The sequence below is a fragment of the Chaetodon trifascialis genome, chromosome 19 (genome assembly GCF_039877785.1).
Source record: "Chaetodon trifascialis isolate fChaTrf1 chromosome 19, fChaTrf1.hap1, whole genome shotgun sequence".
Taxonomy (NCBI): Eukaryota; Metazoa; Chordata; class Actinopteri; order Chaetodontiformes; family Chaetodontidae; genus Chaetodon; species Chaetodon trifascialis.
The window spans coordinates 10871364-10897105 of record NC_092074.1 but is presented as its reverse complement, the minus strand read 5'-3'; the positions used below and the strand labels follow the sequence as shown (position 1 = coordinate 10897105).

At 41.8% G+C, this 25742-nt stretch overlaps 2 protein-coding genes across 3 annotated transcripts; one reads left to right on the top strand and one right to left on the bottom strand.

The window, feature by feature from the left end:
• The first annotated feature begins 171 nt into the window (after nucleotides 1–171).
• LOC139347943 (YLP motif-containing protein 1-like) lies at nucleotides 172–18612 on the top strand. Of its 2 annotated transcripts, XM_070987821.1 has the most exons (22): nucleotides 172–1025; nucleotides 1595–1822; nucleotides 3548–3736; nucleotides 4036–4508; nucleotides 4710–7475; nucleotides 7641–7764; nucleotides 7992–8136; nucleotides 8222–8311; nucleotides 8395–8575; nucleotides 8697–8720; nucleotides 8814–8992; nucleotides 9207–9361; nucleotides 9447–9509; nucleotides 9667–9786; nucleotides 9922–10098; nucleotides 10186–10269; nucleotides 10378–10461; nucleotides 10547–10621; nucleotides 15818–15869; nucleotides 16077–16198; nucleotides 16405–16590; nucleotides 17156–18612. In XM_070987821.1, exons 1-21 carry the CDS (start codon nucleotides 465–467, stop codon nucleotides 16549–16551), a joined length of 6039 nt encoding a protein of 2012 aa, XP_070843922.1. In that variant the 5' UTR covers nucleotides 172–464; the 3' UTR covers nucleotides 16552–16590; nucleotides 17156–18612. The 2 variants fall into 2 exon arrangements, with proteins under 2 accessions (XP_070843922.1, XP_070843923.1); XM_070987822.1 differs by lacking the exon at nucleotides 8697–8720.
• Nucleotides 18613–18802: 190 nt separating this feature from the next.
• LOC139347946 (prospero homeobox protein 1-like) lies at nucleotides 18803–25481 on the bottom strand. The gene is made up of 4 exons (XM_070987825.1): nucleotides 24135–25481; nucleotides 23885–23986; nucleotides 21917–22111; nucleotides 18803–19052 (listed from the first exon to the last, which is right to left on the bottom strand). The coding sequence occupies exons 1-4, from the start codon at nucleotides 25479–25481 to the stop codon at nucleotides 18885–18887; spliced, it is 1812 nt and encodes a 603-aa protein (XP_070843926.1). The 3' UTR covers nucleotides 18803–18884.
• Between the last annotated feature and the right edge of the window lie 261 nt (nucleotides 25482–25742).

The window sequence follows — 25742 nt, the reverse complement described above, 5'->3', positions numbered from 1 at the left end:
AAACGGCATTTGTGACTAAAAACGTTTCATCATAACATTATTTTTTGTACGTCTTAACATAAATTAAACGTTGGAATATGAGCGCTGTGATTGGAAGATTCCGTCGCTAGCCGAGGAAAAACGTAACGTCTACCGGAAGCGGTCAGTAATAACACGTGATGTATATCCGTCATCAGTGTGCGCCTTGGACTAGAGTATCAGTTATTCAACGATATCGCCGCTTCTGAACGTGTTTGTGACATATTTTCACAAGGCGAAGCTTGCACATTTGTTACTCGGATAACAGTTCTTTTTTTTGTTATTATTACGGATGCGGTATTTACAATCTTTGTTTATCGTAAGTTAAAATGTAGCTATCCCTAAAATACAAGGGAGGTTAGCATTAGCTGTTAGCTTTTATAGCCACTCAGGCTATATGTAAGCACAAAGGCTGTGTGACGTTACACCGCCTATTCTCTCTGACAATGTACCCTTCCTGGGGAAATTTTGCTGGACCCCAGTCGCAAAACTACGGAGGGTTTGGGCCCCGCAAGCAGCCTGGTGGAGGCAATGCAGGCCCGGCAGCGGGGTTCGGCGGCTTCGAGGCCCCAGCCAGCGGCTCGCTGTTTTCCAGCTTGCAGGAGCAACACCTCCAGCAGATGCAGCAGCTGCAAATGCTGCATCAGAAACAGCTTCAGTCTGTGTTGCACCACGGCACCGCGGCTACTGCGTACGGTGGACACTCCGGTGGGCAACCAGGGACATCGTGGTATCCAGAAGGAGCAGGACACTTAGACAATAGTGTTGCAGCTCAGCCGTACTATAAACAAGACGAGACTCCTGGTCAGTCGACAAAAGGTCCTCCTGCTCCTCAGCAGGTTCACTCACAGCCTCCTCCACCCCCACCGCAACCCAAAGAACCCCAACCAGTTCCTCCCCCTCCAGAGTCCTCGTCAGTGAAGCCACCGGAGAGCCTCGGTGCTCCCAAAGAGGCCAACAAGAAGCACCCATCCACGACAGAAGACGACAAATCCTTACCTCTGCAGGTAATGTATCTGATTGTGTAGATGTGTTTTGGTGTTAAATCGCATGGATCTTATCACTTTGATAGATATTTTTGCATTATTTACTCTATCTGCAGCCAGATTTTACAGCCAACAAACACCTTCATTTAGGGGTTAAGTCAGTATTTGTGCATGAAGTGAATTTTGGCGTAGGTGGGATACTTTTTACGTTTCCAGAAAAGTGAAATCATTTTAAGGTACACTCAGAGGGTGTATGGTTTAAAATAAAACAAATGTGAAGCCAGGTTATATCACAGTTATCGTGGCACATTGAACAAGGAGTGAGTCGGTAATTCTGAGAAAGCAAAATTCCACACTGTGCAGTGTGAAAGTGAGAACAGGGATTTGTTAGTAAAGCTAACAGGTGACAGGCATGTGTCCCGTGTCAGGGTTTGTAAAGGCCATCTGTCAGCATGTTTGTGTTTTACTAATAAATCATCTCACCTCTACAAGTCACTGAATTGCGGTCACATTACAAGTGAGGTCAATGAGAAGAACAGGGTTCCTCGTGTGCGTTACCTGACAGATGTCCTTGTGATCGTTTCACCCAGGAGCAACAGCAACTTTGGTACAAACAGCATCTTCAGAATCTACAGAAGTTGAAGCAAGAGAGAGCCAGGCAAAGTCAGAAAGAGGGTGATGGTCCTGTGCCGCCACCAACCTCGGGCCAAGCAGGTCCTCCTCCTCCCCCTCCATCAGAACCACCAACAGGCATACCTCCTCCACCTCCTCCAAAAGAGGAGCCCCCAGTACCGCCTCCACCTCCCGAGGAAGGAAGGGTAAGTATTCCTAAAGTATTACAGCTGTGTGCATGTAAGATTTCAAACTTGAACTGGTTTTACACATCAAAGTATGTTTACAGGTCTTGGAGATTGCTAAAATGTTATAAAATATGTAAAACCCTGTAACCATCAGCTGTCAGTGAACTACTTGTGAATTTGAAGTTGGTGTGTACTGAAAGGCTGTTTTATAGGTTTGAGAAAAAAGTATTCAGCTTTGGGCTTTTATTGCTGTGCATTTCATCGTGAATGAAATTGTCGGAGTTTTTAAAATTGAATGGGTTTGTTCACTGTTTCACCGTACTATCAGCAACAACTGGTTAACAATGTCATATGATTAACTTGGCTTTTTAGTTGTGGGCGAGGCATGCATTTTTCTGTGATATATATATATATATATATATATATATATATATATATATATATGTTGTGATATAAAATGTAGTGTATAATTAATATCACCCTGTAGGCCCAATAGACTGTGGGGTCAGATGCTTTACAAGCTGGTCGGAAGGCAAAGCTGGGGACCAAGGTGTGCGGACTCCTTTCATCACAAACTGGTTCTAGGGATGTGGAATGTCACCTCTCTGGCTGGGAAGGAACCAGAGGTGGTGTGGGGGGTGTAGCTATAGTTAAGCTCAGATGTATTCATAGCACAGATTCTTGAACATAGTTTCTGGAGAGGGGCTGGACTCTAGAGTAAAGTAAAGTCCTTTATTCTGAAACAAAAAAGGCTTTGTCTGACAGGATCCATTTCTTAATGCTTTCAGACACTTAGAATAACACTCTGGGCCTGTCAGTGGTAAGAACAAGCACTTTTAGTGGAAATACATTGATTGTGTCCCCACAGGGATTACATTGCAGGCTTACTTCGCAAATGCTGGCTGCACTGCTGTTGTTCAACACTTGTCCTCAGTAGTCACTTGCATACAAAATGGTAAAATCGGTCTATAAACACAGGTAATATATGGCCCCAACTTCTCCCATTATTCTGGAACATTGAAGTCTTGGACTGGCACCAAAGCTGCCATGCACGGTGTCACATATTTCAGTGGCCTTTAAATTGCAATTTGTTTTTTAAGAATGTGGTTAATGGTTTTAAATGGCTCTTATATGCAATATTTTTGGGATAGTTTTAAATTTTGAAATTATAGAAATTGTGCGGAAGTCCTGCAAATCATTTGATGATTATTGTTGAGTATTGCATTTTGTGGAGCTCCAAAGTTCATACAAACATGTTGCTCATAAAACAGTGGCAGCATTTGAAGACTCAGGGAAAGCCTTACCCATATCCCTGACAGAGGTCTGTGAGGTAGTCAAGAAGCTTCTCAGCAGTAAGGTGCCAGGTGTGGATGAGATTCATCTTGAGATGTTGAAGGCTCTGGACATTGTTGTCTTGACAGACAGGCATTTTAAAGTGTCACATAGAGGCCAGAGACTGTACCTGTGTAGTGGCTGACTGGGGTGGTGGTTCCCATCTTCAAAAGGTGTGTTCTAATTATTGGGGTGCTGAGGTGGTTCTGGCATCTGATTAGAATACCTAGACTGCTGATAATTCCTTCTATTGAAGTTTAAGATTTATGGTAACATAACCCCAGCCTCTAAAATTAAAAAAACAAAAAACGTCATCCCTTCCGTTACAAACTACTTTCTGTTATGTAAGAATTATTGCTTTTGAGTTATAAAGATATGATTGCTCCAATCTTGCCGTGTTTATGTTCACAGCCCAAGATCCCACAAGACCCAGAGGAGGCTGCTCGCCTCCAGCAGTTACAGGCTGCAGCAGCACAGTGGCAACAGGTGCAGCAGCAGAGAGCAGGCGTACAATACCAGGCTCTCATGCAGCAGCACGGAAAGCTTCAGCAGATCCTGGAACAATACCAACAGCTGATTCAGCAACCTGCAAACCTACTGGTAGGTAAATGGTAGTTTCCATGACAGCTACAATCTGGCTAGTTATTTTCCCTCATCTTAAGATGACCTGTACAGAAAATCACAGGTGAAAAGAAAAGATCTGCTTAGTGGAACCAAAATAGGGTATAACAGTGGAGGAGCTGCAGCAACTCGGATCTGCAACCCCTGACAGCATCTTGGGAGGCCCATTTTTATTTTTACATATAATGTCTCAATTATTCTTTGTTCTGTATGTGCCCATATGGTAATACTAATACCAAAAATAAATAGCATCTTTTCCTCTATGGTCTTTCTTCCAGTCAATGTCTGCTGAAATGCAGCTGAGGCACTATGAAATGCAACAGCAGAAGTTCACCCCTTTATTCCAGGACTGGGATCGCTCCTTCATTCTGTGGCATGAGCAGTTCCAGACCTATCACCACAAAGACCAACTGCAGGACTATGAGCACCAATGGAAGCAGTGGAAGGAGCAGATGAATGCCACCAGTGCCCATCTTCAAGAAAGGGTGGCCACTCTCACTGCCATGGTGCCATTCACTTCAAGCCAGTACAACAGTGGGATGATGGGACAGTATGGCCAGTACCCAGGGCAAGACATGCAAATGCAGCAGCAGTCAGTAAAACCGGGTATGCAGCAATCCCCTTTGGCTGCTGGTCCCATTGCCTTTGGGCCATATTCAGCATCACCTGCTGGACCCCCTGTGAGAGGAAGTGGCCCTGCTGGCCCCCCCACCGTTCAGCCACCAAGCTTCAACAGCATTAGAGGTCCACGGTCAGTAAAGATTGGTTTTTACTGCTGTGATGAGCTTTTTTAAAAAATACATTTTGGAATGGGTTTTCAAAAGAAAAATGTTTCATAAAATCAGTGTTTGAATTCAGATGGAAATTCCGTCATGTTTACAGTGAATATGAATTGTTTTAAATCTTTAATAATGACGTTTTCTTACTATTTCTGTTTTCTTACGGGTCCCAGTGGAAACAACCCCAGATTTGACCAGCCACAGCAGCAGTTTGATGGCCCCCCAAGGTTCGACCAACCACAGCAACGCTTTGATGTTCCCCCAAGGTTTGACCAACCACAGCAACGCTTTGATGGTCCCCCTCGATTTGACCAACCACAGCAGCGCTTTGATGCCCCCCCTCGATTTGACCAACCAAGGCAACGGTTTGATGGTCCCCCCAGATTTGACCAACCAAGACAACGCTTTGATGGTCCCCCCAGATTTGACCAACCTCGATTTGGGCAGCAGCCTAGGTTCGAACAGCCCCCAAGGCACCCTGGCCCGCCGCCTCGTTTTGAACGCCCACCCGTACCGCAGCAAATACAACAGCAGAGTCCCCAACCTCAGGAGAAGGTTGAACCTGCCACTAAGCAACCTACTGGTATGGATTCTAAGACTCCTGTAAAATCAGCTGGGCAACCCCAGCCCGAAAAAGAAAAAAGTGAATCAGTACCAGATAAGAAGATCAATGATGAAGACATGACAGATGACAACTTGTTAGGAACTGAGGGTTTTTTTGTACAAAATGATCCCATTCCACAGACATTACAAACAAACACAAAGCCTGAAGAACCCGATGAGAATAATTCCTCTAACAATAGTGAAAAACCCAAAACTGTTAACAGCAAGCCTACCGTAATTGCCCCTCCTGCTATAGCATCAAAAAATACTGCTGCACAAGATGCCCCAAAACCAGACGGACCATTGACAAAAAACAAAAACCCAGTTGTTCCAAAGCCCCCAGCAGTCCAACAAGAGCCACAAGCTTCTGGCCAAATGCAGCCAACACCAGATCCTCCAAAGCCTCCCCCTGGTAGGGGACGAGGACAGCCCACAGTACCTGTCCAAATGCATGGACGAGGACGTGGGCAGAGGGCCGGTGGTGAATTCAGGGCACCAAACACTGTACCTCTTGGGGAGACAATAGGAGAAATGTCTTATGACTACATACCACCTGAAGAGGACTTTGAGATGCCAGAAGAGCAAGAAGAGTATCAGGAAGAGTATCACTGGCAAGATTCTTCATACGACGATTGTGGTGGTGGGGAATCAGAGGTGCCCCCTGAGGAAATGTGGATGCCAGAGGAACATCACTTCCCAACAGAGGAAGAGTATTATGAAGAGCCACTCGGAGGACTCCCTGTGGGGAGAGGAGGGCCCTCCATGGGAAGAGGAGGCCCACCTATGGGTAGAGGTGGTCCTCCTATGGGAAGAGGAGGCCCACCTATGGGTAGAGGTGGTCCTCCTATGGGAAGAGGAGGTATACCTATTGGTAGAGGAGGTCCGCCCATGGGTAGAGGAGGTCCGCCTATGGGTAGAGGGGGTCCACCTATGGGTAGAGGAGGTCCGCCTATGGGTAGAGGAGGTCCGCCTATGGGTCGAGGAGGTCCTCCTATGGGTCGAGGAGGTCCGCCTATGGGTCGAGGAGGTCCTCCTATGGGTCGAGGAGGTCCGCCTATGGGTAGAGGAGGTCCACCTATGAGTAGAGGAGGTCCACCCCTCATGGGTAGAGGAGGACCACCCCTCATGCGAAGAGGCGGACCACCTATGGGAATAGGAGGGCCACCCATGGGAAGAGGAGAGCCAATGGACAGGCACTGGGAAGAACATGAGTCAGTGGAGTACTCGGAGGAAGGGGACCCTTACTGGGGAGAACGGACACTTCCAATGAGAGGCATGAGACCCCCATTTCCACCTGGTCGGGGTCGTCCCCCACGTGGTCTTCCTGGTTTCATGCACCCAGGGCGAGGACGACCCCCTTACCCAGGGCATGGCCCAGTGGATCATGAGCCATTAGGCCATGGAATGGAGACTGATAACGAAATGGATCCAGCAAGGGACCCCATGTACCATGGACATGACCCTCATAGCCATCCAATGCATCCTGATGTCGGACGAGGCAGGCGTTGCGTGCCACCACCACCTCATGAAATGATGGATCCTAGGGAGGAGCCATTGTACGACGAAGGAACAGAGAGAGAATTGGGGTGGCAGCCACCACATGGCAGAGGCCCTCCGCTGCCTCCACATGAGATAATAGATGCAGGAGGTATGAGAAGGAGACCTGTGGGTCGAGGAATGGCTAGAGGCATGTGGCGGCCAGGTCCAACACATGTGCAATATGAAGAGGGATATAATGAAGAATTTGTCGAGGATTCTGGTCATGGGAAAGATGGTTATCGCTGGCGGCCACCACAGGACAATCCCACTGGTGACTATGGGCATGAGGCCAATCATTATGAATCTGAACTGGACAGAGAGCGTGCTCCTCCTGAGAGGGACTATCCCCCCAGCATGGCACCACCAGAGACCTACAGAGATAGCCATTGGCGAGAGGAAAGAGAAAGAGGTCAACCATATCCTTATGATGAGCATGACAGGGGAAGAGGAGAACTTAGAATCCGTGATCACAGGGATGAGACCCCATACCGACAGGATGAGCCAACACACCCACCCCCACCAACTTCAGAATGGGATAGGCCTTCAAGATTTCCTCCACCCCCTGAGAGAACATATCCTGGTGATTATGAGGACCGCAGAGCTCGCTATGAAGGGCACAGAGAAAGAGATCCTTTGGATAGACCTCCACATTTACCTCCAGCTGCACCTGTCACAAACTTGCCAGGGAGCTCAGTTGATCCAGCACCACAAGGAACAAGCGGAGCAAATGTGCTTGCTCTCTCTCAACGTCAGCACGAGATCATCTTGAAAGCAGCTCAAGAGCTTAAACTTATGAGGTAATTTCTAGACAAGATAGAGCAGAATGCAATAACTTGCTAATCTTTTTTTGACATATGTTCAATTGAAAGCTGTACAAAGTTGATATATTTAATGTTTTGCCCCAATCAACTTCATTTTTTCTAAATATGCTTATTTTGAATTTGATGCCTTTGGATGTGCAGGGAATTACAGGAGGTGAAGACACCTGGTCCTGAACCTCAGCCTGGACCAGCTGACATCCTGCCTGAGCTTCCTGCTGGTCTTCTTGGTTTGGAGATTCCACCAGATGTCAGGACTGTTCTGAAGGTCATTTATATTTTTGAAGGCTAATTGTTTTAGCCCCATTAGAAAAAATTCCCCTAAGAATGCAAAGATTATTCGTTATGCAAGTTGGTTCAAACAGTGTTGGTAATTACGATAAGACCCTTTTTATTTTCCATACATTTTCATAAATTCAGTTTAAATTATATTGTTACTTTTTCATTTTGAATCTAACTGTTATATCCATATCATATCAAATCTGTCACTCTTAGGGCATGACTGCAGCTGCACACACAGGTGTAACTGAGTCTGTGTCTTTGGATACCAGGCCTGCTGCCACAGTTTATCAGTCATCTCTCTCTGCTGCACCCACACCTATAGTGATTCCAAAGACTGTGGATTATGGGCATGGTCATGGTATGAGCAGCCAAGATGAACACATTTAGTCAATTTAAGTTAAGTTTCAGGACTTTGTTGGTGACATTGACACTTAATGTTTCAGAGCCTGGAGCCACTGTTGAGCGGATTTCTTATGGTGAGAGAATTGTGTTGAGGCCTGACCCAATGCCATCAGACAGGGGTTATGAAAAAGGTGAGTTTCAATTCAACGAAGCTAAGAGCTTGCTTTTGCAACTTTGAACCATTGTCCATTGATGAACTATTTAATTCTCGTAGAACCTCTTGGTCCCAGAGATCCTTACAGCAGAGACCCGTATTTTGAAAGACGACCAGACCCTTATTTGGACCGCCGGGAGTACAGTAGAGAGAGGGAATTATACAGAGAGAAGCTTCCGCCTGAATATGAAAGAGAAAGATTTGAGAGGGAGCGCTTTCCCCCAAGAGACAGAGATGACAGGTAAGATGTTTAATCAGTGGCTCTGCAACTCTTTGCTGTTTTTTTTCTTCAAACGATAGGGAGGTGTGCTGCTTCCAAACATATGTAATATTCTTTTCTGTTTGTTTGTTTTTGGTTCAAGCACACAGTCCATGGTTGAAGAAAGGTACTATATCACATTGTGTCATACATTGTGATTCGTCATCAGTGTGTGGCAGTTTAATGAAATGAAACTTAATAATGCTCTTCCTCTGTGCAGACTGCCTTTACGCTCAGGATACAGGGAGAGAGAACGAGATCTTCGAGAGAAGGAGCGAAGTGGCAGTCGAGATCGAGATGAACATTACGGAAGGCCTGTTTATGATAGACCTCCATACGAGCGCACCGGACTTGACCGCAGTGCGCTTGATCGTTACAGCCACAGTTCCTCACCTTACGGTATGTTCAGTCCCATCTGTTTACAGACACATTTTCACATACTTCAGCTGTTTGATGGAATTTCACTGAAACTTTTTATTTATCAATTACTAAACTGAACTTTGTTGCACTATAGATGATACAGTTGAAAAAAGTCCAGCCAGTGAAGTAAATTTATAATAGGAAAAATGAATGCCAGTTCAAAAATACTTGAATTGCAAATAATCTCATACAGTGGACAGAAGAAGTTATCCAGAGGACCGCGGGCCTCCCACTGCACCACCCCTCCCACCTCCACCTCAGCCGCCCCCACGAGTGGAGAAGAAGCCAGAGATCAAGAATATCGACGATATCCTCAAACCACCTGGCAGATTGTCTCGGCCTGAAAGGGTACTAATTACTGCTGCAGTGTTCCTCCATGTACCAAATGACATTGTTACTATTGAGTACTTATTTCAGTGATGTATTTGAACAGATCGTCATCATTATGAGAGGGCTCCCAGGAAGCGGCAAAAGCCATGTTGCAAAGCTTATAAGGGTGAGTGGAGTCATACCAGCAAATCATACTGAAATGTAATTGTAATGTAAAGTGTGATGAAAAGTCCTTCCCAAAGGGTTGTTTTTTGCATCAATAAATATTATCACCTTTTGCAAATAGAAATGTGAACTCTTTGCAATTTCAATTTTGTTTTAAGGATAAGGAAGTCGATTGTGGCGGTGCACCTCCAAGAGTTCTTGTTTTGGATGACTACTTCATGACCGAGGTTGAGAAAGTTGAGAAAGACCCAGACACAGGGAGACGAGTCAAAGCCAAGGTGAGTCTGACAAGCCACATTAGCAACATGCTCATGCAGTTTACAGTTGGATATCAAATTCAGCATCACTGAGCTGATGTATTACACTTATTGTAAACATGATAAACCATGTAATACAATAAATCTGTCCCGCAGGTTCTTGAGTACGAGTATGAGCCAGAGATGGAGGACACCTACCGGAACAGCATGCTCAAAACCTTTAAGAAAACTCTGGATGACGGCTTTTTTCCCTTCATCATTTTAGACACTATTAATGACAGGGTTAAGCATTTTGATCAGTTTTGGAGTGCAGCCAAAACGAAAGGCTTTGAGGTGAGTCGTGTTCTTGAATGAGTCAGAAAAACCATGTTTCTCAAGTCGTCTCTGTGCTACAAAGGTTTTTGTTTTTCTTATGTCAAGGTGTACCTGGCTGAAATCACTGCAGACACTCAGACTTGTGCAAAGAGAAATGTCCATGGGCGCACACTTAAGGATATAATGAAGGTCAGTAAGACCCGCTCGCTCTCTCAGATTCATTTCTAATAGCAGTCATGTTCACTGAAGCTCATGCATGCTTCTTCTGTACCTCTTAATGGACCTCTCTATACACAGATGTCCAACAACTGGGAGCCTTCGCCACGTCACATGGTTCGCCTGGACGTCCGGTCCCTGCTTCAGGATGCTGCTATTGAGGAGGTGTGGTCTTCAGCACGTGACGGTTCTCATACTATTAGAGCCCTTAATCAGTAACTGAGTTAAATTAATATGAGTCTCTTATTAGGTTGAAATGGAAGACTTCAATCCAGATGATGAGCCCAAGGAACCCAAGGGAGAGGAGGAAGAAGAGGGTGATCTGGTAGGATGAAGAAATTTTACATTTTTAGCCACGTAGTTTTTAGAGTCATTAGAATTATTTGTCTTCCCATCCACCACATTAGGTTTATCTAGTCAGCTGTTATTTGCCATTAGTCTTTCCATCCTGTTGTTTTGTTTTATTGACCAGGTGAGTTTTAGACAGATAAAATCAAAAAATAGGAGAATTTCATGGCAAGTCATAGGCTCATCTTTTTCATGTAGATGCATGTTTATGTAGTCATTATCAGGTTTGTGAGGACGACCAGAGCAGAACAGAGATAATATAAGGGAGCGACACGGAGACTGTTGTGCATCAGCTGCAACAGTCCATTAACTAACAGAGCAGCTGCATTCCTATGCATAATCAATATCTCATTTATTTTGAATGCAAAATCACCACCAAGTTCAAAGTTCTGAGATTTCAATATCAATGATGTGTGACATATTTATTTTGCAAAGATGAGGTAAATGTTCCACTTGATATGACTGAAAACGTGCAGAAACATTTGGAATGAGACAGTTTCCTGTTTTTATGCCTCAGATTTTGAAAAAAGTTCAAAACAGATAATATAACCATGATGTGCAACTATTCTGATGACATTTGAACACACAATAGAAGAGTTAAAAAAAAGTCAAATTAACATGCACTGTTGTTGATAAAATCAGAGTGATGAACTTTCTCTTGTCCACTAAGTTGCGGTGAAACTCTCTCCTCAGTTCTGCTGATGTTTTGATGAAACCTTTACAGCTTAGTCAGATTTTGAAAGTTTCCAAATGTAAATGGTTTTTTACAGTACTACCTTCAGGGGGATTGTCCCCATGTCGAGTGTACCAAACGTGAGACCAAACTGGTCTGCTCGACAAAATGTCATGAGTTTGTGAAAATGAAAAAGTCATTTTCATTCAAACAAAGAGAGGAGGAGGAAATCCCATCAGTCAACGGCTTTAGGCACACAGTTGTCTACTGATTAAAGACCTAACAACAAATTCACTTCATTTTAAAAAGCTTAAAATCAGTATTTTCATTAGAACAATGTATGAAATTCCACTTTGACAACAGTGAGACAATATGAAAGGGAGCACTCGCATTGATGAACCTGCAAAGACTGATGACTGGAGTCTGAGGCTGCACTCAGCCTTAAGAAGCTTCACAGTGAGTTTCAGCTCGTTCTTAGCTGACAAGCACAAAACTTTGATTTTGTTCACTCTCTCAGCTCTCGTGCCATCATTTTTGTTTCTTGTGTCTCAGAACAAATGTTTGAAATTTTAGTTGCTCACTGGCATTTCTCTGCAGAGGCACAGAGATAACTAAAGCAATCTTATTAAGGAAGCTGTAGGCATCATTGGTTTGAGTAGTTTAATGTCCTTCAAATGGAAGTGCAAGTTAAATGTATGAATAGTCGGAATGATTTCTCTGCATTGCATTATAAAATACTTGCCTGTCCATCCCTCTCAGTGGGCAATGACTCATCTGAAAACAGTCGAACCTGAAGTGCTGCATGCAGCGAGAATGCAACTGAATTCATTCTGTCCAGAGAAAAAATGCATCTTGACTTAAATGTTCATAATACCTTCTTAACATTTTTTTTAAAGATTGCAAATATATGGCTCAGAATGAACAGTCAAATACATGAAACATTGTACATACATCTTCCTCCAAAAAATACTTTTGTTTTGGAAAGTATTGTATTACTCTCTTGTGAGAGTTTTCCTAGAAATTTGCTGTATGTGCTTGAGTATCATGAAAAAGCTTCATGAATGAAAGTTGTTTGCAGTATTTAATTATATTATCACCCATACTGTCACACACGCACACCGATACATATACATACATACATACATACATACATACATACATACATACATACATACATACATACATACATACATACAAACATATACATATGTTTGTGTGTGTGTTAGTCTAATACTAAAATGAGATCCTGTCCCACCTGTGTTAACATTAAAACACATAGTCAAACATTTTTAGCTAGTTGCAAGTACAGCAGAGAAGAAGTTTTGCCTGAAGTAATGCCATTTAAAATTAGATTTTTATTTATTTATTTTTTTTTTAACATGCTTTTGTTCTTTAAAGTTTACATTTGAAATATGAAAGACGAGATTTCCAGCAGTGTGTCATGGCACCATAAATCTGTTCATATGGTACAACAGCATACTAGGCAGTGAAAAAAGCTCTTGCAGCATGAGAGATTGCAGTGCTGTGTAGACCATCCTTGCATGAAAATCACCTCTAAGCTCAGGTCTGCACTGACCTTGTAATTTCCTGTCTGCCAGGTTTTGTTATGTGCCTTATTATTCACGAACAATGACAACTTTCTTTAAACATGACCAGACTTCATAAGCTGTCTTTGACATGATTGTCATGTATGATAACAAAATTATGTGTTTGTATGTTTGTGGTAAACCCGTGGTGTAGAAGTAAGCTCATTCTTGTAGGTATGCTTAATGAATTTTCAGTATAGAGAATGCAAATTTTCCAGAGGAATAATCAGCAAAAATAACCTGTTTGTCGACGTACAGTTTGATATCAACGTGCAGTCATTCATTCAGTTATTCCTCTTTGAGGATCCTTCAGTTATCTGATTAAAAAAGTAAAATATGCTTTGCACAAAATTCAAAGTAGTGACTGAAATGGTTGTGAACTATTTACCTAAAACCTCCAGGACAAAATGATGCTGTTACTCGGGCTTATAAATAAAAATGTAAAGCTGCTTTTATCATCATTACAATCAGCCAGTTAAGACCTGCAGTTCCAAACAGCGCATGTGTGTTTTCTCCCAAAGCTTCTTTTCATTTTGATTGTCGTGGCAGTACGAGACTGAAGTCACGTTCACCCTAATGTGAAAGTCAACTCCACAATAGCTTCTCATTTCCAGATACTTACAAATAATAATTACAATAATGCCTCTAAAATGTTTTCTTTTCTCATTTTGTTCTAAATCTTTCTTGACATCTTTAGTGAAGTACTGTGGATGAAATAAAGAAAATTTTACAACAAAAGGAATTCACATCAGACATGGTCATAAATTCACATATATAAACTTGCATCAAGATTTCATGAAGGCATACACAATATGGTAACACCCCACCAACAGCAAGAGTTAGGTCTACCATGCATTGGGCTACTTGGCAGGCAGACTTGGCACACACACACACACACACACACACACACACACCCACACCCAAAAAACACAGCACATTCTCCAGAGTTGTCCTAAAATGGCATGCTGCTCTACCCAGACTACAACAGCTTAAAGATACCATTTTATGCTCATTTTTAGTTTCAAATGTTCATTTTTTTTGTCAACTAGAAAATGTTTACATGCTATAATGTTCAAAAAGCTCATTATTTTTCTCAAACTGTTTATGCTGCACCACCTGTATTCACCCTCTGTTTGAAACGGTGCCTGTCTCTTTAAAACCCCACCTCCTAAACAGTCCAGTCTGCTCTGATTGGTAAGTTGTCACAGGCCTGAGCAGGCACCGCCCACCAGGTTTTCACATTGGCCGTTTCTCAATACCAAGTACGCCAAGTTCGGACTTACGAACTTGGCAGTTCGCACTTAGCAAGTTCGACTTGGGAGTACAGTCTCTCTAGGACGGGAGGACGCAGGACCGTCATTCTGCAATTGGGACAGCAGCGTACTTGATGACGTTAGCAGGACGACACATCTCTGAAAACTTTAGAGCAAAATTTAAACTATGCGCTATCGTGATGAATCGACCACAGATTTTAAGTTTTAATATCCACTTTCTCTCATAAAATAATCTTAAAACCACATTCCGTACTACTAAAACAGCAGTATTTCCAAACTTGTAACTTATAGTTGTGAGTCCTCTCCTCCGACATCGTTGCGACGAAATGCATTCTGGGATACGTGGTTGCCCCAATTCCGCACAAGTCACCATCCAATGCATACTCGATAAAGTGGGAGGGGCAAGAACACATCCGGGTACTTGAGTGTACTTGTCGAGATGCGGACTTTAGAATTGGAACAGTACTTGGACTCAGAGTGATGACGTTTCTCAAGTACACAAGAACACAAGTACAGAGAAGAACGCATATTGAGAAACGGCCCTTAACTCTGCTGTGACCTTAAGGATGTGACATCATAAGGTTGGGATGGCTTGTTTGAGGCCTCTGAATAAATCTTCAGTTCATTTGTCATTGAATTGAGGATTTTTGTTGAAAAGTTGTGATCCAACTTGTCCAGTATTTTTGCCCAAGGAACGTTTGGAAGCAAATCAGTGCATAATATAATTTCCTAACTTACTTAACAAATTAGATTTCCTAATTTTAGACTGCCAAAAATAGCTGCAACAGCTAACTGCTAGCATTCTCACAAGGTGTGCTCTCGTGAGTGACATAGTGTCATCTGACAGAATAAAGTAGCGATGTAACGAAATATAATACTAAAACGTATCTTACAGAAGAAAATATGTTACAGGTAAATTATTTACCTGTTTATTTAAATTAATTCAATCTCATGTTGAATAAAAAAGTGCCAAGATAGCTTCCTCCTAAATGAACAAATTATTCTGCAAAAATATTCTGCAAGGTTTGCATCTATTGCATTTATTCCAAATACACTGTGAGTTCCTAAAAAAAAAAAAACAGTCCATGGGGTAGTTGGGGTTCAGCTCCAGGTTGGTGGAGTTAAGAGTGAATTAATACATGTGTTGAAGGAAACAATAGTTAGCTTGCCAGCCCAATAGCATTTGACAGCTGAGGAACGGTAGCAGTACTGCAGACTGCCTCAGGGGGCATCGTTCTTTGTAATGTAAAATGTGTTGATCCTTTACTCAGACAGGCAGAAAACATGACTGGAGGTTGTACTGCTCGTTTTGATTTTTTCTCACTTGAGAGCAGATAGAGGTTTGCTTGACGATTATTTTTCTTTTAATTTGACTTTGCACAGCTGCTGTCCACTATTTTTCTTTAGCATGTAGTTAAAGGCTTAGTCTGAACACATTAGTTTCTTCCCGTCTGCAAGATCCAAATATTTGCATGCCAGTGTTACTTTATGTGTGCTCATGCAGTCTCATCCCTCAATTGTCTTTGTCTACTGATAAACCAGTCTCCTCTCTTTTCAGCCAACCCTGCTTTCTCTCCCCCTCTTCCACCCCTGAATCATCCAGATGTTTAACCTTTGAGGTGTTTCTTTATATAATATAGGGCTACATTCCGAAAAGCAAATGGGAGATGGACACATCTGAGGCAAAACTCGGTAGGTATTCCTTTTTGTTGGGCTTTATTTTATGACTGAGTTTTATGATGTTTATGGTGTAGAGACCCTCTTTCTCTGTGCACAGCATTCTAAGATGTTGGTGTTGTGGTTGATAGATGCCTCAAATGCATGTTAAGATGATGAAGTTAGTTGACATTTTAATGGGAGGATAGAGCAGACGTGAACAGTAATCTTCCATTTATACAGACAAGTTGGACGGTCTGGGGAGCAGTGGGAAGAGGAAACGTGAAGACATGGCAGGCCTAGATCACTACCTTCAGCTGCCAGACGACTATGCCACACGCATGTCCGAACCAGGAAAGAAAAGGGTAAATTGACAAGTTGCTCTCCAGAGCTGAGCTTGAAATTTATTTGTCAACTTTGGGAAACAAGAAAATACTAAATGTAAAAATCTAGACACCCCAGTTTGTCAAATTAAATATTAAATACGGTAAGTGATTCGACTGAAATCATGCTCCTTCGCTCTTTTCCTAGTCATAACACACCTCCCCCGGTTGCTCTCCTTTGTGTTAAGGTTCGATGGGCTGATCTTGAAGAGCAGAAGGATGCAGATAGAAAGCGCGCCATCGGCTTTGTGGTTGGTCAAACGGACTGGGAGAAAATAACGGATGAGAGCGGCCAGCTGGCCCAAAGAGCTCTCAACCGTACCAAATATTTCTAAGAAGATAATCTCGTCCCCTTTGTTTCCCCTCATTGAAAGGTATGTCTGTTCCTATTTTGCCTCATGCTGTCAGGATAGCTGTCGATGTTGCTGCTAAAAGTTTAGAAGAGAAATCAGATCTGTGTTTTATTGATTAGTGTTCCAACATTGAAAATGTTTTCATATTAATACACTTTTAAGGACTTGATGATGACGTGTTGGAGGCCTTTTCTTATTACATGCCCTCCATTGAAAATATACTGCATAAAAACATTATGGAGAATCTTTGTTCAATCCAGTTTTATCTCATCATTGTTCAGCACGTAATTTCTTCAAAAAGGCATTTCCAACCTTAAGCTCAGTAAATAAAATGTTATGAATAATTCAAAAATTAACTTCATGAAGTTTGTTTGGGGGAATATATTTTTACTGATTAAAAACAACTGTAATGCCTTCTGTACTGATACAAATACAGTTGTAACAGTGCTTTATTTTGTAAAGCTATAATCATGAAAGATATCAGAATGTCTTAATGTACCTGAATTTACAGAACTTTTATTTATTGGAAAACCACAACTAATCTGTCTTTGACCAAATCAGCAATGATTTATTTTTCTCTCTGCAGGTGTCCTGAATGTGAAAACTCTGAAGCTTCCATGAGACTCGTCGAGGTGACATCACCAGTAGTTATCGAATTTTAGTTATTTAATTGAATTGGATGCAGTATTTCTTTTTTCTTTTTAAGCAGGCACTCCGGTTATTCAACATTGACTTTTCTTCAGGTTACGTGTCCTGTCTTCAGTCAGGTTTCTTGCTCTTTTGTACTTAATGCTTCCTGTACTGTATACCTGTAGCACCGTTTCTCGGCTGCTTGAAAAAAATCCAATAAAAGTTTCACAAAATTACCTCCATGGGGAGTCGTTCTTGAGTTGTCGCTTGGGCTTCTTGTTGAGCAAGCCCACAGTGTATTTGCTGGTAAAACAGTGGAAGCAGAATGTGCTAGAAATGAATCAGTGTGGCTGAAAAATGATTGTTTACATCTGCCCGACTTGACTTAGCATTGTTTAGGATGACAACAATCAGGTTTATCACTGTATATGGTTAGGAGAATGAAAACAAGAGTAAATGCTAACATTGAACTTTTTTCATCTTCATCTAAACTTTCCACCCAAATCTGTGTTGTCTTAGACACCAAATTTCAGTGTAAAACTGAATGTTAAAATATTTCAGAACCTAAATGGTGTCTTTCTCCTTTCCTTAGTTATGTCTTTGTCTTTCTTTCTTTGTATTAAAAACAGTACAACGACGTAATTTAGCTGATTATTACCAGAGGCGATCACTAATGCACATTATCACAGGCCACAATTAGCCATAATATTAATGACAGTGCAAATGAAGTGCTTTTATTGTGGTTTACAGGTGTATAATAATAATAAAGAAAGCATGTCTCATAAGTCACTTAAACTTCTTCACTTGAAACCAGCAGAGGCTGCAAATCTGAAAGTCAAAAAGATGGTGGGACTACTTTGTTCAATCATTTTTAAATGTAAAGAGGCACACTAGACTTTACCTGTTTGACCCTTGTTCTCACTCATAATATCACATTACTTTTGTGAGGAATTTCATTTCAGACTGTTCATCTTGGAGATAGTTTTGTCATTTTGTTTTTGTTTGTTTTTCTTTATCAATTTTACATTTCCAAACTTTTTCAAATATGAGAAATTTTCCATCTGGATTATCAACAACTGAAGACAAAGCAAAGATCATCAATTCTGACCGAACACAAGGAACCACTGATGAAGACCATGTCAGATTTGGACAGCCAGCCACAGTATGTCACTGAAAGTGAATGGATGGATCTTCATGGTGAGTATGGAAGAGAGGCAGAAACACGAGTTTATTTTTGAAGCAGTGGCCGAGATGACAGACATAATGTAATCATTCAGTAACCTTAAAATTCATGTAATTTCCATTTTTCTTTACATACATACAAAATGGAAATAATGAGCTTGCTGAACATTAAACATTTTGTCTTTTGTGGCGTGGACTTTGTTTTGTGTTTATTAAAGAAAAATGTTTCTCAAAACCATAAAATGTGTTCTTTGTTGCACTTTGTGACTTGAAGACATTTCACTGATAAAACTACAAAATATGTATTATTGCTATATAATATAACAGAATACATGTTGTGTCAAACTGCCATGTGTGGAGATTGGAGATGTGTGGACATATATTTCCTGTTTTAGAGCAAAGTATGATCTCTGAAAAACACCAAATAGTTTGCTAATCAAGGCACGAGTAAGTCCACATTGTGACAGTAACCATTGTGGCACATGATGTCTTCTGCTTGCTTCTTATCCAGAGTGATGGCTTTTGAATTCAGCTGGTACGTCACTGTCCAGTTTACAGATCACCTTGTAGATGGCCTTCTTCCACGAGGGATCACGATCCTTGCCCATTGAGATGGCAATGTAAAATTCTCGTAGTGTAATCTCAGCAACCTCCAGGAATCTGTCAGGGACCTGTGAACCCACAGGAGAGATTAACATAAAGTCCTGTAATACTCCAAAGTCCTGTGTGTGTTTGACATGAAGGGGAGGTGTGATAGATTGACATTTAACATAATCAGATTGAGTCAAGTCAAGGTAAGTAACAAGTCAACACAGCAAAGGGAATATGATGAACTGAGAACAATACCAAATTTCATCAACTACAGTACATACACAGCACTTTATATCTGTCTCTGCTTGTATTACTTTTTATGTGAACCTTTGTTTTTTTTTTTGTTTTTTTTTCAGTCCTCTGGTCTGAAGACATTACAAATGAGAGTCAGGGTATTGGTTATGGGCTGCACGGTGGCGCAGCAGGTAGTGCGCGTGCCTCACAGCATGTTTGGGCTCTCTCTGGGCACTCCGGCTTCCTCCCACAGACCAAAAACATGCTCATTAGGTTAATTGGTGACTCTACATTGCCCCTAGGTGTGAGTGTGAGCATGAATGGTTGTTTGTGTATATATGTTGCCCTGCGATCGGCTGGCGACCAGTCCAGCGTGTACCCCGCCTCCCACTGTTGACAGCTGAGATAGGCTCCAGCCCCCCCCGCGACCCTGAAAGGAATAAGTGGCATAGAAAATGAATGGATAGATGGTATTATCCTGCACACTTTCAGAGTAGAAACATAAAATGGCTAAAATATTTTTTAATGTGCTTATCTTATTCTGAAAATGTCCTTTCCTCTAAAATTCCTCCCTGAAAACTTTACTTTGATTTATACAACCCCTTGACGTCAATATACATGTCTGATAAGGCTCCCTTATTTTTTTTTTTATTTTTTATATGCCTCGAAATATAGTGCACAGGACATTTTATATTTGAAAAATAAACACGTCTTTGACATTTCTGCACTTAAGTTTCTTGTTATTTATCAGCAAATTCTGATCAGTTCATCCTTGAGCCCAAGTGGACGTTTGTGCCACATTTGTAGAAATTCCCTCAAGGTGTTCCTGAGACACCGGGTTCATCTGAATGGGACAGACAGACAACCTGAACCTCTCTGGCTACGGCTCACGTGGGCACAAATAATAATCAAAACCTTTATTTGCATGCACCTTTAATACAGGAATTGTTGCTCAAAGTGCTTTGCAAGAGTGCTGAGCAGGCCCAGTTGATTCAGATTTTCTATTAATTAGCAAAAGCTGAAGATCTACATGCCTTTGAAAGAGGGTTCATTGTTGGAGCGTGGATGGCAGGAGCTTCATTCACAAGGACTGCTCAACTCAACTGGTTCATGTTTCAATAGGAGCAGAGACTAAAGTGACATCTGCATTTAGATCTATGAGAAAGACGTCAGTAAATAGGATTGGAAATTGTGGCCGACAGAGTACCTTTGCTTAACGTATCTCCCATATGTTCGTGCATTCGTTCATTATGCTCAGACAAACACTAAGGACGCGCAGGACGTGATCACCGTCTACAGAGAGGGATGTTGCAGTGCATGAACTCCTCATTGCAAAGATGAATGCAAATTTGAGTGTTCAGTGATGCAAAAACCACAAGTCTACAGAGATGTGGAAAAAGTGACACAGATGAGTCATCCTTCACCCTGTGCATGTGTGACGTACACCAAGACAATGGTACAGGCCTGAAAGCTTGACCCCTGAGGGAGATCCGCTAGCTCTCTTACGCTGTGGAGAGAATTTTGCTGTCATGGTTTGGGTCAAGTTGTGAGTGATCAGCTTTATGCTGTGATGAAACACTTCAGTCCTTATGGGAGTGAGTGGTCTCTGTCAGGATGACAATGTCCCCATCTATAGGACATGAGGGCAAACTGAATGGAAACCTGGAGACACAGATTGAACAGTGCAGTACAGAAGACAGCTGGACCCCGTATTCTCTGAGAAAGTCGGAACTCTGAGCTGTCATTGCCGTGCGTGCGTGCGTGCGTGCGTGCGTGCGTGCGTGCGTGCGTGCGTGCGTGCGTGCGTGCGTGCGTGCGTGCGCATGCTCAGCCTTGGAAGTAATTGTGACATTTCTGCCTTATTACATGATTAATCAGCTGTGTTCTGAAACTCATAAGTCTTAATTAGCTCTACATTTTTTAACTTGTTTGAAACGCGTTGCTGCATCAAATTCAGAATAAGCAGATATTTCCAAAAATTAATGAAGGTGATGAGGTAAAACATTAAACATATTGTCTTTGTACTGTTCTCAATTGAGTATATGTCAAAAAGGATTAGCTATTATTCTGTTTTATTTTTACAAAGCATCCCAAGTTACTTGGAATTGGGGGTCTAAACTGAAAAAAAAAACAAAAAAAAAAAAACAAGAAAATGGATGAAACCTGAGACATCCCAGTGCTTAGCATGTTGTCATGTGATTAAATTCATACATTGGAGAAGTTTAATAACAATAATTTAATGTTAACAAAACTGATAGATTTCAGATATTACTCACCTAGCACAAATTCATTTCTGCATCATCTCAGAATTACCTGTATGTGCTAAAACCCCATATAACCACCCGTAGATGTGTTGCCTGAATACAATAAAGCATGCCTTTAAATTTCTGTAGGGTTTTTTTTTGTGTGTGTTTGTTTGTTTTTTACCTCTGTAAAGTAAATAGAATACACGACTAAAGCAAGTCACAATTTACTATCAACATGTGTACCATATGACCGACAAAATATTAGGAATGTTAGGAATACTTATATTAACATGAATATTGTAACTCTCCGTTACTCTCCGGACAGATTAGAAAATCATGTTAGGCTTTGGGACATTGAGAAACATCAAAATAACTGAGTGACAAATCCATGAGACATCAGTAAAATCTCACCAGTATTTTGCAGCTTCAGAGCAACAAGAATTATTGTGTGTCGTATGAGTTACCTGGAAGTCGTTGGCTTTGTTGTAGTGCATGTTGAGAGCTCTGAAAAGTTCTGATTCTCTCCCCACAGTCAGACCCCTCACATCAGCCACTCCTTCAGCCAGAGCGTGTCGGGCAAACTTCTCCATCTGGATGTAGTAAAACTCCCTGAAGTTACTGAACCACTTGATGAGCTGAGAGGTGATGCAGCGCGTGAACTGAGGACCAAGCAGAAAAACAGGTGAGTGAGAGGACCGAAGTGTGTCATTTGACTGTAATTTGTCTTTATGTGAGAGAGAAGCTGCTACACGTGTTTTATGGTGTACAGTTAAAAATATAAATCAAATAAACTGAATGAATAATATTTTATTACATCTCTGTGTTGCCTTTTTTACACATTTTGTGTTTTACAGAAATGCAATAGATGTAGAGTTGTTCATTCTGATCTGATTATGCTTGATTATAATGCTGCTGACAAATAAATAACAGAAAGTATTGACTTGTCTGGACCTGATTCATTTTTCTGTTGTGACAGACACACATTTTGAAAGCATAAAACTGGTTTGAAAACACTGTCATTAACCTCAGGGTCATAAAAGATGCAGCATATTGTAAACCATAAAAGACTGCTTTTTGATTTTGGCTGAAGATTTGCTCAGAAACGGCAAATGCTATTTTTTTTTCCAGTAAAATCACATTGGGGGAATTAAGATTTAACACATCAACATTTTTTTTCAATGAGCATATTTCCAATGCACCTACTTTCATGAAATTGAGACCAGACATCGGTATTAACTCCTACACCAATAAAGAAATCATTCCAATCCATAAAAAGAAGTTATGTGCAATGACAGGGAAAAAATAGTACCTGATTCCACTGATATCTGTGCTAATAATAATCAGCTGGGTTAGTTCATCTTGGTAGGTTAGTCTCTCCGCTCTTTGAAAAAGGATTACCCACCTCTGAATGCAAGTGAACAAGTCATTTGTCACCAAGCAGTCATGCAAGAAGCATCTCATGACTGGTCAAGGCAAAGAGCACTCCTTCCTCTGCAACATTGCTATGCAACACAGCAATGGCACCGGTTACAGACGGATTTCTGTAGCACCATTGGTGCCGTTATCCACAATTGGAAGGAACATGAACCGACCATGCACAGGAGCTCCTTGCAAGATTTCCAGCCAGTTAGTCAGAAAGTTATTCAGAAGAGTCCAAAAAGCCCAAAAGCCAAGGACCACTTGAATAGAGCTGCAGAAAGACCTGGAAGCAGCAGATACAGTCGCCATGGAGAAAACAGGCAATGCACCCCACTGCCATAGTCTCCATGCTCGATCATCCTGGAAGACTCCCTTACTGAAGAAAAAGTCATGTTGGAGCTTGTTTGAAGTTTACTACAGAACATTTGGAGATGCCTGTGTGTTATTGGGACAATGTCATCTGGTCAGAGGACACAAAAATCAAACTTTTCTGCAACAATCCGACATCATGTTTGGAGGAGAGATGCAGGCAGACCTTCCAGCAGGACTATGAACCAAAACCTACTGCAGAGGAGACTGTCAGTTGGTTCCAGAGGAAGGGAGCAAAGGTGTCGGAGCAGCCCAGGCAATCACCAGACTTAAACTTAATAGAGCATTTGTGAAAGGAACTGGAGATCAAGATACACTAACGGGCAACCCTACAATCTTCAAGATGTCAAGACTGTGGAATAATGGGTCTAAATCCACCCTGAACACTGCTGTGATTGCAAAGCTTGAAAACTTAATTGTCCATTAATGCAGGCAATAACGGAAAATTGTCAATAGCTGCATGGCTCATGTTGAGATAGATTACATTTTAGAACATCAAAGAACAACAATAAGTGAACATCATTCCACTTCTTTATGGATTGGAATGTTAGGATTTCTTTATCGGTGTAGTTTTGTGTCGTTAACATCAATATATGACCTCAATTTCATGTGAACAACGTGTATATGCGTAGGTATGTTCTTACCTGCACATCATGGAAACACATTTTCAGTACCAGTGAGCTTGGGTAGCGAGTGTAGAAGAACATCAGCTTTGCTTTCTTCAGATGATTTGTGGTTAGACCCTCCTAAATGCACTTGCGTTAAGAATAAAACACACATCCTATCCATATCTAGACGCCGCTTCAGAAGCTACAATACGGAATATATATAAATAAAGGCACAATATAATATCAAATATTAGAATACATCAGACTAGAAACTTGTAAAGGATACATTCAGCATGTACAGGTTATTCCTCACCAGACTGTCGGACTCAATCTTGACATGAGGGAGACACAGGCTTTGCAAAAGCAACGGATCCACTGACACAGTACGAGTCTGTGGGCTTCTGACAGATCTGGAGTTAACCTTTGATCGCACTTTGACCGAATTCCAGTGTGCGTCAAATGTTTCAAACTTCGCTTGAGCAGCTTCAGAGTATCCATCTTGCAAGCATCTTAGGGCATGTGTGCAGGCAGTGCTGTGATTCTTTTCTGTCAGCTCTTCTTCGTGCTGAGCGGAGTCGTAACTGAAGGGGATTGGAGGTCTGGGATGATTGTGAGCTCTTGACCTGGGCTGGAGGATAAACTGGTCGTTTTTATCCAGTTGAGGCTTTTCCACCACCAGAGACAGAGCTTCGGTTTGAACATGTGGAGCTTGCATCTCTGCATTGCCACAACACGAAAGTCTTGATTTGTTATCTTTGCAACCTGATGACTGAGGCATATGGGTTTCTACATTCCTCTCGTCATTTGTCTGTAGAAGCGGCATGCTCTTGAAAATTGAGTCAACGCTCCGACTGACAGCTCTGGACAGTTCGTACTTTAAAACATCTGCCATGAGCTTTATTCTCTCAGGTTTGGATTGGAAGTAGTTCATCAGCTTCACCTTCTTCCATCCCTGATATTTTCTCCGTGAGCTGCTCTCAGACTCACTGTATGAATCTGCACATGCATCCATTGGAGGTGTTTCAGGAGGATTGTTCCAAGTGGGACATTTCACTTTGTTACTACTGTCTGCACTGTCATTTACTCCATCCCCGTGGATGAACTTTGTTCTGAGCTGTCTGAGGTGCTGATGCTGACATTCAGGCTGCTTTCTTGTCGTGTGGCTGTGACTCGCGCTGCCAGATCCACTTTTTTCCTGATGTAAAGAAAGTTCTTGAATCCTTTCATTTTCCTGTATGCCAGCTGACTCGTCACGCTGATTTGCCGTCACATCTGTGAAGTGCACGCCAGGAGAAATGGTCATGCCTTTGATGATATTTTCTACTCTGGCACGCTTTGCTTGATGGCCACTGTTCAAGTTCCAGTCGTGGTGACCACAAGAAGTGGATGCAGCCGATGGATGCCGTCTTGTGGATGAATGTCCTGTGTCTCCAGTGTCACAGCTGCTGTAATAAGCAATCTCTGGGAGCATAATGTTCTCGCTGTCTTTGTGTAAGGTCACAGAAGCACCTGACACATCTGAATTGGATGGCATGCGGTCAGGTTGAAAAGAGGAGAGGCGCTCTGCTGTGTAGCCGTCAAGGCAGATGTTGCTGGAAGAATACATACCTTTACTCCAAACACTTGGATTCATGCTTGTTGGCTTTAAAAAGACAGCAGTGAAAAGAGACTATAATTAATGATATAATGTAGGTGCTATAAGGAATTAAGAATCTAAATGCTGCACGAAATCCTTGAGGGTATCACAGTAACAATGAAAACTTGGATTTTTGCACAAATATGGATCTAAATCACCATACAAATAAATACTAGTAAAATTAAACTGTTTTTTTTCTGGCTATTTACTTTATCCAAGTGAACTAAAATACATTTCAACTTTTCTCTCCAAGTATAA